The following is a 15,012-nucleotide window of genomic DNA, read 5'->3' as shown; positions in this document are numbered from 1 at the left end:
GAGCTTTGATGGCGCTGGAAGTACACCGCTGTCTGTGCGCAAGCAAACAAGAACGAACATGTGAATGTGGTGCGAAATGTGCAACATCCCCCGTTCAAGTGACATCTGCACGGACCACATCTCTTGCGTTTGTCCCTGCCTCCCTTACCGCGAACGACACCATTATTCTCCTGTGCGGCGGAATCTCGCACCATTTTGAGCGACCACCCTCAGACTGACCGCGATTCGACATGGAGCTGTCCTACAGAAGGAAACAGGCTCTGGAGGAGATTGTTCAGAAGCGCGCGGAACTGGCGGCTCAAAATGAAGAGCTGGACGCTCAGGCAGCAGCAGTCAACGCTGAGTCAATCGCCATGATGGTTCGTCAATAGCATGCTATTTTTTCGAGATTGACGTCTAAAGAGTACTTTGAAGGAGAAATTTGATCGTATGAAGGACAACATGGGCGTTATCGAGTTAGACATGTGGAGGGAGATGTACTCCGAAATGGATATTAAGGTACGGAGCGCGCACTGACTGGTGCTCTGTAGTTGAGGCAGCTGACCTAAACAGAGGGACGAGATTATGGCGTCTGTCAAGCATCACAAGATTGAAATGAATCGACTGCTCGCACAATGTAACGATTATCTCGAAGAGTGGAAGAAGCAAGACGAGGATTCAGTGGCCGCACCTGGCGATTCCGCTGAGGACGAAGAGTAACGTCTTCGCCAGACGAGACTTGAAAGTCGAACGCTTTGTGGCGAGCGTCGTCGCGGTCCTGGCACAACAGGCGAAGGATGACGACTGATCCCGAACTCGTATGCACGAGGGGAACGAAGCGATAAAGGGAATGTCGTTCTTCGCATCAGTGTGGTAGAGGAATGAAGGTGGCCAAAACTGTTCAGCAAAGGCCCCAACAACAATGCTAGCACATTCATGGCTTTTCGGATCCATCGAAACTCATAGAAAATCGAAGCTGAGGCTATTGAAACACTTTAAGTGCTCTACCACCGTCAAGCTTTTTCCGACCCAGACGAAATGCTGATCGCGGCCGTCTTCGAGAATGCCGTTTCTTCAGTTCGCTTCATGACTCACTTCCTTCTGCTGAAGTAAAGTTTGATTTCGAGTTTAGCGCGTTTGCCTCTTACTTAACCACCACTTCCTCTCCTGCACACCCACACCTACTCGAGCAACCAATCCAAAGTACCGCACAATTCCTGCACCGTTCTCAAGTGCCCACCAAATGGCGGATACAGACGTCCTGGCAGCTGATGGCGACGTGATTCTCATCCTGGGCGCGACCAAGCAGCGCATTCGAGTCTGCTCTCTAACACTCTCTCGGGCGTCCGCAGTCTTTGCAGCGCTATTTGGACCACACTTTCGTGAGGGCCAGCAATCTCGCAGCTCGCGCGCCCCAGTCGATGTCGCGCTCCCTGATGACGATCCTGACGATGTGGCTTTCGTATGCCGCGTTCTGCACTTCCGGTCCCGATACCTACCGCCGATGCAGCCGGGGGAGTGGAGCCAGAGACTGCTTGGTCTGGCAATTGTGGTCGAAAAATATGGTCTAGGCGAGGCGTTCATTGATTCCGCTCGCACGCTCATGATGGCGTGGTTGGATATGCGATCTGATGTGGCTAACATCGACCACTACGATGTGGCCAACGTTGCAGCAGCCGCGTATCTCTTTGACGAGCCACGTTGTTTCACTCTTGCGACGCAACGATTGATCAGAAACTTCTCGATCGGTATCACCTCGCTATGTGTCGAGGCTTCTGGCAAGGTATTGCCCAGTTTGGCTCTAGGTAAGTTGAGATCGAAGTCCAGCGTGCGAAGATCTGCAAACTGACACTGTTATCAGTTGGAATCTCGGAGCGCCGCAACGTCGCAATCAACCACGTCAACGAGGTATTAGCCGTCTACGAGGACAACGCAAGTGCCTGCGAGAGTTGCCGCAACAGACCACAGGCGTACTACGAATCGCTGCAGCAGTTCTGGGGAGCCTCTTCCACTACGCTGAGGATCTCGAAAAAGGGGCCATCTGTTCATTCGATCAAACACCATATCCAGAAGCTGCGGAAGGTCGGATTTGTGTCCAAGTACAGAGGCGAGGACGTCGAATCCGATCTCGACATCGATCCTTGCGACGATTGCCAGGACGAAGTCTCTGTTGAGTTGTTCAAGAAACTTGCAAGAGAAGTTGAGGCTAAATCGGTAGGTCTCTGCTCGGAGTGTGTCAAGGCTGGCGCAGAGGTCGTTGAACCATGCAAGGGACAACACTGAGACTACGCTGGCGGAAGAGTGTAGACACGAACCCAGAACGGATCTCGTCGGTTTAGAGAGACGAGAGGACCGGTTTCGTGCATCGGAGCGAGGACAAGAATACACAGAAGGTTTCCCGGAGAATGGAGTGGAGAGTAGGAATCTTTCGGCCGACGACGAGCACTTCGGTACAGTGGATCGTCACCAGGCACTCGATCAAGAACCACGATGAACAGAAGCCATTATGGCATCGGATCCAATGAGGTCGCTCTGAGGCTGGTGTTCGAGACCCTGTCATATCAGCAAGATGCGATCTACAGTCCGTCATTAGCCTGCGAATTCTCTCGTATCTGGTTCAATTGCAATAGCCCCTGCCAATCATTTTCCCCAACGTGAGAATGCGGAAGTGCACGTAGGACAGTGACAGAGACATGAAGGGCAAGCTACACCAGACCACTTCTCGCTGATGACCTAGAGCAGATATATGCATTACCCTGATAAATCCTACTTTAGATATCGCTAAAGGTATCAAGTCGGCCGTATATCGTTAAATTCTAGAAGGGGATCGCAACTTAGCGTTAGATCTCAGGTTTCTGGTTAGCTCACTCTGATTATGTGTTCGAGAGGTGTCAATCAAACTTGAATACATATCAAGGCGTCCAATCGCGAATCTAGCTCCAGAGGAATCGTCGAACGCGGTCCGGAAAGTGCGCCCCTGGCACTCGCAAGGCCCGATCTCTTAGATTGAGGAGATGCGAACCTTCGAACCGCAACTGCTCGCTTCGGGTGCGAGGGTCAATGACCAATCCCAGAGTGTCCGGACTTTTGAGTTTATGATTGATATTGATGAGAGCTACATAAAGAAATTAATCTTTCAAAAGACAAAAAAAGAGGGCCCGAGCACCTGTCTACACCTTTTTACTCTACCTCGAACTCTGCGTCAGAACTGATCCTCGTCAGAGGAACTCCTTAGATTGCACGGTCACAATCAGATTGGAACTTGAATCGACATCAGAACAACTTCGTAGTTCGTAGGTGAGTGGTAATCTGAGTGGAAGACGCAACGTTGTGAATGTGCGAATGCTCTCATACCAAGTGAGCTAAACCCGGGTTGAAAGTGATAAGTTGAAAGGGGAATATATACGTCAATTGGGTTTGTTTGGGTGCCGAAGGCCGAGTTGGAGCCTGAGGAGTGGCGGCGGTGAGGCGCGGGGCGGGGCGCGCGCGTGGTGAGGTGAGAGCTGAAGTGATGGCAACAATGGTACAAGAATGGTGCCTCAAGATGAGACCAAGCGAAGACCGAAGGCTACCAAAATGGGAGAGGTACAGGGACTTGTTGTAAGTCTAGCTCGAAGCATCGCGCAATAGGTATAATTTGAAACCATGGTATCCTTGGGCATTGTATGCAGCTTTAATGCAAATATCTAGAATTCTCTCGATGTTGGTGTCGGCTCTGAAGGACGTGCAAATCTATTGCCTTTAGATCCAGGGAGACGACCACATTTATGCTGATGAAGAAGTTGACAGCGACAGAGAAGCAACAAATGGGTTTCGAGCACAAGTTCCATGATTTCTAATCCACAGACCGTCAGCTTCAGCATTTATGGCTCACTGAGATGCAGCACAAAGACACCTTGTGATGCCTTGACGTAAGAATCGAGCAATTATTGACTAAGTGGTACTCTGGGCCAATTCACCCGATGGAAAGGCGTGGGGGCCAAGAATGCTTAGCATTTGCTTACATCGTATTGTCGATCACACATTTCAATACAAGCAGCACTTACGAGTAGCCGTCCACAAATTGCGCGCCACCAGGTGACGGTCTTGAGCTGAAGAGCAGGCCGGAGTCGGGCTTGACCCGTAAGACCGAAAACCCGTCCGTCGAGAGCAGGCTAGGGGAGGACTGTGCTTCATCCCTAGTGCGATTATCGAACGTTGCAGTCGTAGGCGCACGATGAAGTCTATGTAGTTCTAGCCCTTGAAAGGCAGTTTGACGAGCAGCGGTGGCGGAAATTGTATCTCATCCTTGGTCGTTGTTAGAGCGACAGTCCAAGCAGTCTGATAATATTGCTTTCTGGATGGCTTTCAACCTTGTTATACTTCCTTGTAGATGATCATGTAAAGCGGAATGCAAGGGCATCCTAGCTAAAATCCCCAAGTCCTGTCAAGACATGATTATTAGTGTTCCGCAATCTTTGACCCAGGAGCACCCCGTTCTGTTCCATTTTTGGTCATTGCCGTTTTCAGGGATACGAGTGCCGACATACAAAACGAACGCAATAAAATATCAGCGCATCGTTCTGCTGCCCAGCATCAGTTCGATCACACTCGACAGGACCCAATTCGCTTCGACGTCTACGGCCCGCTCTTGCTACAATGAGGTCAATTATCATTTACAGTTTCGCTGTGTTCAGCGCCATTGCGAACGCGGCAGGTGATCGCATGGTGGAGGCGAAGCATAACCTTCTGTCAAGACAACAGCAGTGTCTCCCGGAGGGTCACTGTATAAACGGAAAGGACCTGACGACATGTAAGCACCAAATCTCATGGTCTCTAGGAAATGCAGGTCTCATTGACACTCCTAGGCGATATGTGCTGCTCAGGTCAATGCAAACCGGAAGGCGTTCCAGGTTGCGGTGTCGTGCCGGGCGCGACAATTGGTCCTGGCTGTACTGGTGGGTCATCGCCAGGCACTTGTTTGCCTGCTGGTAGTTGTATATCTGGAAAAGACCTTACGACTTGTAAGTATACAGCCAATACTGGAAGCTTGCGGAGGACGCTAACGTAGTTGCGCTTCACAGGCAGTATGTGCTGTTCTGGAACCTGCGCGCAGCAACAACAGTATGGATGCGGTAGTGCGCCTGGTCAACTCTATGGAGCCGCTTGTGCTGGCACGTCACCACCAGATACTTGTTTGCCTACTGGTCATTGTATCTCTGGAAAAGACCTTACGACGTGTGAGTGCAGAGCCAATACTGAAAGCTTCAAGTGGTTGCTAACGTGGTCGCGCTTCATAGGCAGTATGTGTTGTTCTGGAACCTGCGCGCAGCAACAACAGTATGGATGCGGCAGTGCACCTGGTCAACTCTACGGAGCCGCTTGTGCATAGGAATAGACCATCGCGGATGAGGGCGGATCGAGGTGATGTGTAGGGCCGATCATCCCTCAGATGTTGACATCACTGAGTTGATTCGTGGTTTGCTCCGGCTGCATGTCTGATACGAGCATGGAACTGTTCAATGTCACACTGAACGCCACGTATGTACACTGAAGAGGATCGAACACATCCCAAGAAGTCACCAGATCTGTCGAGCGCTTCATGGGCAATCATCAAGATGTATTGATGTGACTTCTTCTCATAAGCTCCGTCAACAGTCGCACCGAAAGTGCAAATGACCTGGGACACACCATTAGTTCATACAGTATGCTCACCGCTGGTCGTTCGAGAGCAGTCTCAGCCACGCCCGTGCTTCACAGCTATATGCAACCGTGACAGAGGGTACATTCGTAGCACCCAAAGTTCTGTACTATCCACACCTGGCTAGCTTGGAAGCGTGCAGGGACATTAGTATGTGCTACAAGGTCTTCACACATTGCATTCAATGCTCATGCTAGCTCGTGAGCCTGCTCACTGCAACTTCTCAGTTTCTCCGATCCGGAGCCAGAATACTGGCAGGCACTGGTTTCATCTCTATACTTGAGAGTGAAGTCCTTCTGTCCATAGCAGTTTCCGGTATTTCGTTCGACGATGAAGTACCTTGAGAACCTGATTGACGCTCGGGACAAATGTTTTGCCAAGAAGAGGGCCTTGACTCAAACAAGATCCACAGGAAGCCCTCACGCACTATGCTTTCACTGATAAACGGATACGCCCATATCTGCGAAGTGACAGTGCCTGACAGCTAGCTCTTCAAGCACTCTTGCAGAAGCGAGACATAGAAGTGCATAGCGAGAGGTTGACGATCCAATGCCCTCGCTGCTTTGATCGTCGCACAGCTCCGTGAGAGGAGAGTCGTGTCTGGGGAAGAGACTTGTACATCCGATGCTCGTATAAAGCGCACTTTTATGCGTTAGAAGCTGATTGCGGGACTCTTCAATGCGGTGAATGAAGCTAGACAGTCCTTCTCGTGATATATAAACTTGTTCTCCTAACACACGTTGTAGTGTCACTCATACTCCAATTACTCGGAGTAACCCACCCAACTCGAATCATCATGAGCGACTTCGTAGGAGCTGGGACATACTTGATTGCTGGGGCAAAGTTCCCCAACATGTTCATCGATTTGAACAATGGGAACAAACAAGACGGCACCAAGCTGTCAGCCTGGTAAGGTTTTCAGACTGTGCTGAGCATTTTTTCGTTGACCGCTTTCCTCGCACAGGGACAACTCCAAGAGCGCAAACGCGCACTGGCAAGTCGGGTATGCCAACGTGGGCAAGACTGGCAAGGAGGAATACCTGCTTCTCAACAGAGCCAGTGGAACGTACTTGACCGTGAGCGACAAAGGCAAAGAAGTGACCTGCACCACTCAGTCGCCCCTCAACGACGTGACTCGCTGGAACATCATTCCACTGCGCAATGGCACAGGACGATACTGGTATATATCGAGCACTGATGTGAGACAAAGCTGGGAGCTGACCGGTCTAGGATCGCTCCCGTTAGCAACAAGACTCTAGGCTTGCACATGGCCGGCGGAAATGGCTCCAAGGGCTCTCAGATCCATACTTGGTCAGCGGCTGGAGATAGCAATGAGATGTCGCAGTGGTACTTGTACGCCGTGGAAGGTGTAAGTGAACCCTCATCACCACGAATGTCGTTGACGCTGTACAGGTTCCGCAAAACTTCCCAGATACTGCGAAGGGCAGCCCACCAAAGTGAGAATGCATTCGAGCTAGCCTTTCGCGACGAAGGATCGAGGAGAGATCGGTTCAGCAGACAGCCAGGACATTGATGGAGAGGACCATGAGCAAGCACTCGTTTGATAGCCAAAAATTGAATAGAAGGCGTTGATACCTCGTGACCGGGAGAGATCGCTGCCAAACCATTCCTCAGACGCAGATCATGATGGGTCTGGGCTTGACAGGGAGTGTCCTTCGATGATCGCCACGAGCGTGGGCGTGTTTTTGCTCTTGATGTACAGAATGGCGCCCCGCTGGCGCGGCGTGCTGGAGCGGGCTTTGGGAGCATGAGCTAACGACCATGGTGACCCGGGAATGGTTGTTTGTCTGTCCGTCACATGCATTTTGATGAGACGCAGTCAAAATGTTTGCTGATGATAAAGTTGGAAGCGAGAGAGAAGTGACAGCTGGGTTTCGAACACAACGTTCGTGACTTTGGCAGGTCTTGGCGCTTGACCCCGCCTTCTCATTTTCGCACTTGCTTTCCGACTCACCACCTCGCCAATCCAAGCTCTGACACCCGACAATTCTTTTCAGTCCCCGCCACACTCTCCGCGCGCATACCATCCCATCACCTCCAACGCGCGACATCACTTGCCCAATCAGGCATTTCGAATACATCGCCGCCTGGCAAGAAATTACTCATAGATCGCGACCGGGCCACAGCCACAGTCGAAACGCGGATGCACATAGACCTGCTCCGGACTCATCGCCGCCGCATGCGCGCCATCACTGACTGACCACAATGCCTGGTCCGGTGCCAAGAGCCCGACATGGGCCTCTTGGAGGAATCAAAGGACCGGCAGTCCCTCCGAGAAAACGAGCCCCAGCCAAACAAGCCGCGCCGGCGGAGAAGAAGTGTCCCAATAAGGAGTGCGGCTCTACCAGATTCAGCGAAGACGATGGCAAAATCGTTTGTCTCGACTGTTACACGGAGATCGCCGAGAACAACATCGTTGCTGAAGTCACGTTCGAGGAGAACGCGGGTGGGCGAGCCACTGTCCAAGGTGGTACCGTCAACGAGAACTCGCGACACGCAAGAACTTTAGGGTCAAGTGCGTATCGCAAGGTGGGAGGTGGCGAACGAAATTCTCTCGCCGATGTTCAAAATGCTGGACGAAAGGCGTTGGAGCAGCTTTGTCCAAAGCTCGGCATTCTGCAGCAGGTTCAGATACAAGCAGAGCAGATATGGGTGCTCGCTGCGAATATCAACTTTTCTGCTGGCCGGAGGACCGACGAAGTTGTTGCTGCTTGCCTGTACGCCGCCTGTCGACGCCAAAGGGACAATAAGATTCTCCTCATGGACATCGCCGAGCTTCTACAGATCAACGTCTTCCGCCTGGGTGAGGTCTACAAAGATATGTGCAGAGAGCTATACATCACTCAAGATCATTCAGTCGGACATCAACATCTGGTCGAACTTGAACCTCTCATATACAAGTACTGCGACAAGCTCCAGTTTGCAGAGAAGACAAAAGACGTCGCATCTGATGCTCTGAAGATCATTCGCAGAATGAATCGCGATTGGATTGTGTCTGGCCGTCATCCAGCTGGTCTTTGTGGTGCTTGCATCATCCTCGCCGCCCGAATGAACAACTTCCAGCGCACAGTGCGCGAGGTTGTGTTCGTTTCTAAAGTCGCAGATGTGACAATCGCCAAACGTGTGGAGGAGTTCAGACGCACCAAGGCCTCAGGTCTGACAGTTGACGAGTTCCGCAAATACGCCAATCGCATGGTGCATCAACATAATCCTCCCTCGTTCGGTCTTCCTGATCACAATGCCAGAAAGTTTGCCAGGGCGAGAGCTCGTCGGGAGGAGCACATGAAAATGCTCGAATTGCGAGAATCGCAAATGCGATCACCGTCTGCACAGCACATCATAATCCCCGACGACCTCAGCGAAGGTTCCTCAAGGCTGTCTTCCGTGGAGGCAGGTACTCCGGCTCCTGATCAGACTGTGCCAATCCCAGTGCAACATGTGCCTGCCGCGGCACCGATGGTCGCAGTGCAAGGCCCAGCAGCCCCTGTGGAGCAGCAATCTACTCCTCCACCGACACAGAGTGATGAGGCACCTAATAACGGATCTCTCGAACCCAATGCCAAGCGGAAGCGAAATGATGAAGCCGAAGAAGCACCTTCAGCAGATCCCGAGTCAACTCCACGAGTAGAATCCCCAAAGCGACAGCGTACGGAAGGACCTGAACCTCAGCCAAGTATTCGCTACGACGCTGATGGCTTCGCCATCCCGGCTCTTCCAGTGCAGGCTGTAGCAGAGGCACTACGTGCGAGTGAGGAGCCGACGGGTGAAAAGCGTGGCCGTGGACGACCGAAAAAGGAGCCAGTACAGGCTCCCGAGGTTGAGATTTCCGAGGAAGAGCTTGCAGAGGAAGACTATCTGGAAACACAAATCGAAGAGGCACTAGCGAATGGAGAAGTGCAAGAGATGCAAAGTGAAGTCGAGAAGCTAAAGGAAGCTGAAAGGATAGAGGCCGAGCATCAACGAGCTGCTGCGCTGGCTGCTGAACAAATGAAGGCCGACAGCGAGAAAGGCAGACAGGCTCGTCTTGCCCGAGGAGTTGACTACTTTGGCAAGGCACCCGATTGGCAGCCGGGTGTTATCCTCACTGCTGCGGAGCTTGAAGCTGAGTTCGAAAACGACCCCGAGGTCGCCAATTGCATTCTGTCAGAGACCGAGAGGAAGATCAAGGAACAGATTTGGGTTGCTCACAACGAAGACTGGCTCCGAAAGCAAGCCGAAAAGGAACTACTTGCGAAAGTCGAGAAGGCCAATCCGACGAAGAAGAAGAAAGAAGGGAAAGCGCACAAAGGTCGAGGCAAAAAGCGTAATACTTTGGGCGATGGCACGGTACTGACAGAGAGCTCGACACCAATCGAGACGCCTGCCGACGCTGCTAGGGCAATGCTGGAGAAGAGAGCACCAATGAAGTCTCAGCATGTCGACTTCTCGGCTTTGCAGCGTATCTATGGACGAGAAACCCCGTCTCGAGCCGGTTCGGCCACGCCCAGCGAGAGCCGATCGCAAACTCCAGCTACGAGAGAGCAGTCTGCTGGACCTGCCGAAGACGAGGACGATGGCAGTGACGAGGGAGACGCAGAGGTACAGGAGAACCCTGCCAAGCTTGTGCAACCAGCCACATGGGATAACCTGGACGACGAACGTGCTGCCGAGGAGGAAGATGATGAGGACCTCTACAAAATGGCCACCGAAGGACACGACGAGTTCGGCTCTGTGTACGGAGGTGATGACGACTACGGCTCAGGTGAAGAGTACGATTAAGAAGGAGACATACAACTTTACAGGTTTGGGAGGTCCTGTAGTACTACTCAAGTACTTTTTAACCTGGTGCCCACGATGCACGGCCCGCGATGCAGTTCGCCACACAAGTGTTTTGCAATTCCTTGTCACTAGACATCCATAGCACCAGACTTGTTGTATAATGAACAAACCAACGTATATGAGAATGAAAGTGCCAGATCTCGGCGATGTTGTGCATCTCCTCAATCTGGCATCAAATCTCTATCATGCGTCTCCCACTACAAGTCTATGAAACTCGTCTTCGGCTCAAAGCCGCTCAATACATGTCCAACTTGAACCCTCCTTGCTTCACAACCTGAAAGAAACCATCAGGGTCATACTTCCTACTCACTTCTTGCATGAACTCTTTCCTCCCTTCACCGTACCCAGCAAATACATTTTGCCCACTCGCCGCATAGTTCAGATAGATATACGGATCCAGTGTCCCCTTCTGCCGCGCATATTCCTCGCTTAATCTCGAAATATCTCGTGAAACTTCCTCGACCAGCTCATCATCTTTCTTATCTCGCCACGAGACGCACAATAGTGCGATGATCAATGTATCATTCGCATGTCGAGTCTCCAATCCGAGAACATTTGGACTTCCTTTTCTCGTCATTGCAGCTGAGAGAGGTTGAAAGACGAGGGACCAGACGGATCTTTTAACACTTTTAATTCTTTTCATTTGTTCACTGAAGATCTCTCGCATGGCTTCCATTGTTTCGAGATCGTTTCTGATTGTTAATGTGATTTGAAACTGCCGATCTCCGAGAGGTGCCATGCCGTGGAGTTCTTCGGTAGCTGAAGTGAGAGATTGGATTTTGAGGGTTGTCCAAATTCGCCAGGAAATGGCTTTGAATGGAGCAAAGACGGCGGCCCAGGGTGTTGGTTTGGTGTATGAGAGTTGTTGCACCGTTAAGTGAAGACCCAGATCACGAGCGTAGGCGAATGCTGTGAGTGGGCCTCCGGCGTATGCGTCGAAGTTTGAGGGTTGGTTGAAAGAGTGGAATGCGGCGAGGACTTTTGAGGCTTGGAAGCTGGGGTAGTAGGCGTAGCCGGACCAGAGTTTTGCGGAGGGGAAGACTTTGGTTGTGACTTTTGTGACGATGCCGAAGTTTCCTGTGCCGCCTTTGAGGGCTCGCCAGAGGTCTGGATGGGACGAGGCGGTGGCGTGGATGATGCTGCTGTTGGCGAGGACGATTTCGTAAGAATCGACGTTGTCGCATACCATGCCAAAGCGAGGGGAGAAAAAGGAAATACCGCCTGTTGATGCAATCAGTATGACCTGACATGAATTAACAGCATGGGGACTGACCACCCAGGACTAAACCTCCAACACCAACGTTGGCATTTCTGCCGCCAGCCATAGCCAATTCCATGTCATCTAACTTCGAGTAGACTTCTTTCCAACGAGCGCCTACCCCAATAGTAGCTGATGAACGATCGTTCGCGACCGAGATCCCGTCAAACAGGCCCATATCAATAGCAACACCATCCTTGACACTCGCGAATCCAGCCTCGGGCGAATGCCCTCCACTGCGTACAGCAAAGCGCACATCGTCTCCACTTTCATGACCTTGTCGTAGAGTTTTGACTGCGACTGAAACATCTTCAGCACTCGCAGGTCTTACGATGCAAGATGGCTGCATCTCCGCTGCATTCTCGGACCAGTATGACTTTAAGACATCGTTATACGTAGAATGCTGATACGAGTAGACTTGTTCTGGTAGTGCAGCTGCTAGCTTGATGCATATCGTAGATTGTCCTGTTGCATTGAACCTGGGTCCGGTGTAGGGCACTGCAGCTTGTATGTTACGCCAGCTGAGGAGCTGAGGTAGGAGCAAAGCGATAATGCCGATCACTAATCCACCAAGTAGAATCACTGGCCATCCGGCCAGAGATCTAAACCCCATCTGCGAAGCCAACCGGATTGTTTTTGGGTGACATGAAGTGTATCTTAGGAAGTGAGGTTTTGCGGCAGCTGCGTGTTGGTCAGATTCTCGTGCTTCCCAACTCATCCTTGGTGGCATCGAAGGATGAGACTAGACAGAATCCGGTAAAGCTGATTGGAGCTGCAGCGGATGGAACATTCCGCCACAACTTCAGCTCACGACTGCGGTATTATTTCCGGATAGCTTGGGCTGCCAGTTGCTGTTGACCGGGTTGAGACCTCAGATCAAAAACAGATCTTCAAAAACGTCCTCGATCTTACATTGCCTCTCCTCTGCAGCATTGACGATAGCCTCGCCATCCATAATCCCATGCAAATAACAAGATCCGACCACTTTGAACGTGGTGATAGATCTGCCACGATAAGCAGGATCCAGCAGTTTTCGTTCCTTAGCAGCGGCGACGTCCTCGGCATCAGCATACTGGGCACCACGAATAATCAGTGGCATATTCAGAGAAGCCACCACAAATATGTAATCGCCTTCCTGCACGTCCTCGGCAAAAGTAATGCCAATACGGCCATTGCCCGTACAGAAGAATTTGTACAATGACATGCTGGCGTCGAGGAACACGTTGGGATGTTGCGTGAATTGTCCAGGGTATGTGCGCATTGCATCGATGCCTCGTTGGTGCTCTTCAACATCCCCACGAGTCATTCGACGCATGGGCTGCTCTGGCTGTGGCTTCCCGTCTCCATCGATTGGAGATGGCCTCATGCTGTCGGCACATAACGCCCGAATCAGCCCCTCGTCTTCAAATGTGTCGTGTAGAAATGTATCCCCATAACGGGTTGCGTAGTCGTACATGTCCATCCAGTCCATTGGTATCCAGCCGTCCATTAATTTTGTGGGAAGGATGTTCGAGTAACCTTTGTCGTGACCTGAGAGGTCCGTAATGTTGTCAACGCGTAAGCCACGCACATGAATGGTGCCTGTTGCGGGGAGCTTAGCGAAGAATTTGGTGCTAGCGGAAGCATTGAAGAGCTGATCGAATTCAGCTAGCATGTTTGGTCTGCGTTGAGTGGTTGCGCCGGGGAAACGAGTCCCAGTGCGAACGGTCATCGATTGAATGCCGGAGTTGACGAGGTCTTCATCTGATAGTGCAACTGCGTCCGAGTAGTAAAGGTCATTGCCTTTGGATGTCGTGCGCAAGTCGGGAACCCAAGTTGGCAATTTGCGGTCCTCGGGATAAGATTCATACATCAAAGCCAACGACTTGCTTGCTTTCATGAATTCGATAGCGAAGTTCTGCAGCACTTCAGCAATGGGTAGCTTGTAGTCGGGCGTAATTATTGTGTGCCCGAGGTCTCGCTGCAGTAATCCTAGAAGGCCATACACGCAGTCTAGCTCGCCTGTTTGTTCAGCGCCTCGCATGTCTCGAAGGAGATAAGGATGTTCAGTCAAAGGTTTGTCGAAAGCGATGATGACCAGGATAGTGTTCGAAATGTAATTGAGTGGTTGGTGAGCCTTCCAAACATCCTTGTCATGATCTACAACGCCCCATAGGTCCCGGTCGCCATGGTATGGAAGGGCTGCTTGTAAGTGTGTAGCAAGACGGTCCAGTCTGCGATGAAGGCTCCGCAGGTCTAGCTTATGCTGAGAGTAACTGCCGCAGTGTATGGAAAGCTTTTTGGCGAGCACAATTTCTTGTGTGATCCAACGCCGGCGCCAGTATGGGTTGCGGAAAATGTCAGCAAGCACACCGAAGCTCTGCAGAATAGCCTTGACTCGATCTGGGTGTAGTTCCTCTGTCGGGTTCCCAACGTCGGTGGCGCCGAGAGTGTACTCTTTCAGCAAGCGGAATGCCTGGTCGGTTCGTTCTCCAGGTTCAAAGTCGCGAGGGTCCAGCCAACTCCTCACGTTACGTGCTTGAGAATATATTTTGAACATCAATGGTATTTGCCAGGCCTTCTCGGACAAGTCCAGCTGATTGATAGACACTGCATCGATCCAGAGCCGTACTGGTGACCGATCACTGCCTTCGCTAGAGCTGCGGAACGCTTTCAATGCCGAATGCAAATTCTTCGTGACTTGCCATGAGGAACCGTTAAGGAAGATCTCCGTCGTGATTTTCGGGTCGCCCCACTGGTAAGAAAGTGCTTCATACTCGGGGTCGCTGCCGAGATTCACGGTCTCTAAGGTAAGATGAATGGGCTGGTCCCGGGAAGACGGGACTTCCGGCGTCAGGATGGCGATGCGTATTTGGTTCTTTCTCTGGTTCAGCTTCTTGTACGGAGAACTTGTCGAGATTCTCTCGCCAGACGATGATGAGGAGCTCGATGAGGAGAACAGGGATCTAAATCTCCGCAGAGTACGTTCGTCCATCTTTGTGGCTTGTCTTTCTGGAAGTGCGATGCGGGAATCTGAACTCAAGCTGCAAATGGGCAAGGCAATGCAACATGTATGCAATAGCCGTTCAGCCTCCTACTGCCTGATTGGGTATGTGTAGCGCCTGGAACACGCCAAAACTGTGTCCTGCAGCTCAGCTATGGCATTTTGTGAGATATATTCTGGCATCACCTCAGACAACTTTCCATTCCATTGCCTCTAGATGGAGGAAACGTGTATTCGGCGATGAGCTCGCTGTGTCCGCCATAACAATGCGAG

The 15,012-nt window shown here is 51.5% G+C and overlaps 6 protein-coding genes across 6 annotated transcripts; 4 read left to right on the top strand and 2 right to left on the bottom strand.

Moving 5' to 3' along the window:
* Window positions 1-230: 230 nt before the first annotated feature.
* CKM354_000081500 (uncharacterized protein) lies at window positions 231-699 on the top strand (the record flags this gene model as incomplete). Its single annotated transcript, XM_044795917.1, has 3 exons — window positions 231-359; window positions 415-498; window positions 553-699. 3 exons carry the CDS (start codon window positions 231-233, stop codon window positions 697-699), a joined length of 360 nt encoding a protein of 119 aa, XP_044651852.1.
* A 523-nt stretch (window positions 700-1,222) lies between these two features.
* On the top strand, window positions 1,223-2,262 carry CKM354_000081400 (uncharacterized protein; the record flags this gene model as incomplete). The annotated part of the gene is made up of 2 exons (XM_044795916.1): window positions 1,223-1,784; window positions 1,841-2,262. The coding sequence occupies 2 exons, from the start codon at window positions 1,223-1,225 to the stop codon at window positions 2,260-2,262; spliced, it is 984 nt and encodes a 327-aa protein (XP_044651851.1).
* A 4,193-nt stretch (window positions 2,263-6,455) lies between these two features.
* CKM354_000081300 (uncharacterized protein) lies at window positions 6,456-7,120 on the top strand (the record flags this gene model as incomplete). The annotated part of the gene is made up of 4 exons (XM_044795915.1): window positions 6,456-6,568; window positions 6,624-6,839; window positions 6,890-7,028; window positions 7,073-7,120. The coding sequence occupies 4 exons, from the start codon at window positions 6,456-6,458 to the stop codon at window positions 7,118-7,120; spliced, it is 516 nt and encodes a 171-aa protein (XP_044651850.1).
* Window positions 7,121-7,885: 765 nt separating this feature from the next.
* Window positions 7,886-10,438, top strand: CKM354_000081200 (transcription factor TFIIIB subunit BRF1; the record flags this gene model as incomplete). The annotated part of the gene is made up of 1 exon (XM_044795914.1): window positions 7,886-10,438. One exon carries the CDS (start codon window positions 7,886-7,888, stop codon window positions 10,436-10,438), a length of 2,553 nt encoding a protein of 850 aa, XP_044651849.1.
* A 295-nt stretch (window positions 10,439-10,733) lies between these two features.
* On the bottom strand, window positions 10,734-12,369 carry CKM354_000081100 (uncharacterized protein; the record flags this gene model as incomplete). Its single annotated transcript, XM_044795913.1, has 2 exons — window positions 10,734-11,719; window positions 11,772-12,369. 2 exons carry the CDS (start codon window positions 12,367-12,369, stop codon window positions 10,734-10,736), a joined length of 1,584 nt encoding a protein of 527 aa, XP_044651848.1.
* A 258-nt stretch (window positions 12,370-12,627) lies between these two features.
* Window positions 12,628-14,730, bottom strand: CKM354_000081000 (uncharacterized protein; the record flags this gene model as incomplete). Its single annotated transcript, XM_044795912.1, has 1 exon — window positions 12,628-14,730. One exon carries the CDS (start codon window positions 14,728-14,730, stop codon window positions 12,628-12,630), a length of 2,103 nt encoding a protein of 700 aa, XP_044651847.1.
* Window positions 14,731-15,012: the final 282 nt, after the last annotated feature.

The sequence above is a fragment of the Cercospora kikuchii genome, assembly GCF_019650295.1.
Source record: "Cercospora kikuchii DNA, contig_00001, whole genome shotgun sequence".
In the NCBI taxonomy this organism is placed as follows: domain Eukaryota; kingdom Fungi; phylum Ascomycota; class Dothideomycetes; order Mycosphaerellales; family Mycosphaerellaceae; genus Cercospora; species Cercospora kikuchii.
The sequence above is the reverse complement of the archived record's forward strand: the minus strand, read 5'-3'. Positions and strand labels throughout refer to the sequence as shown.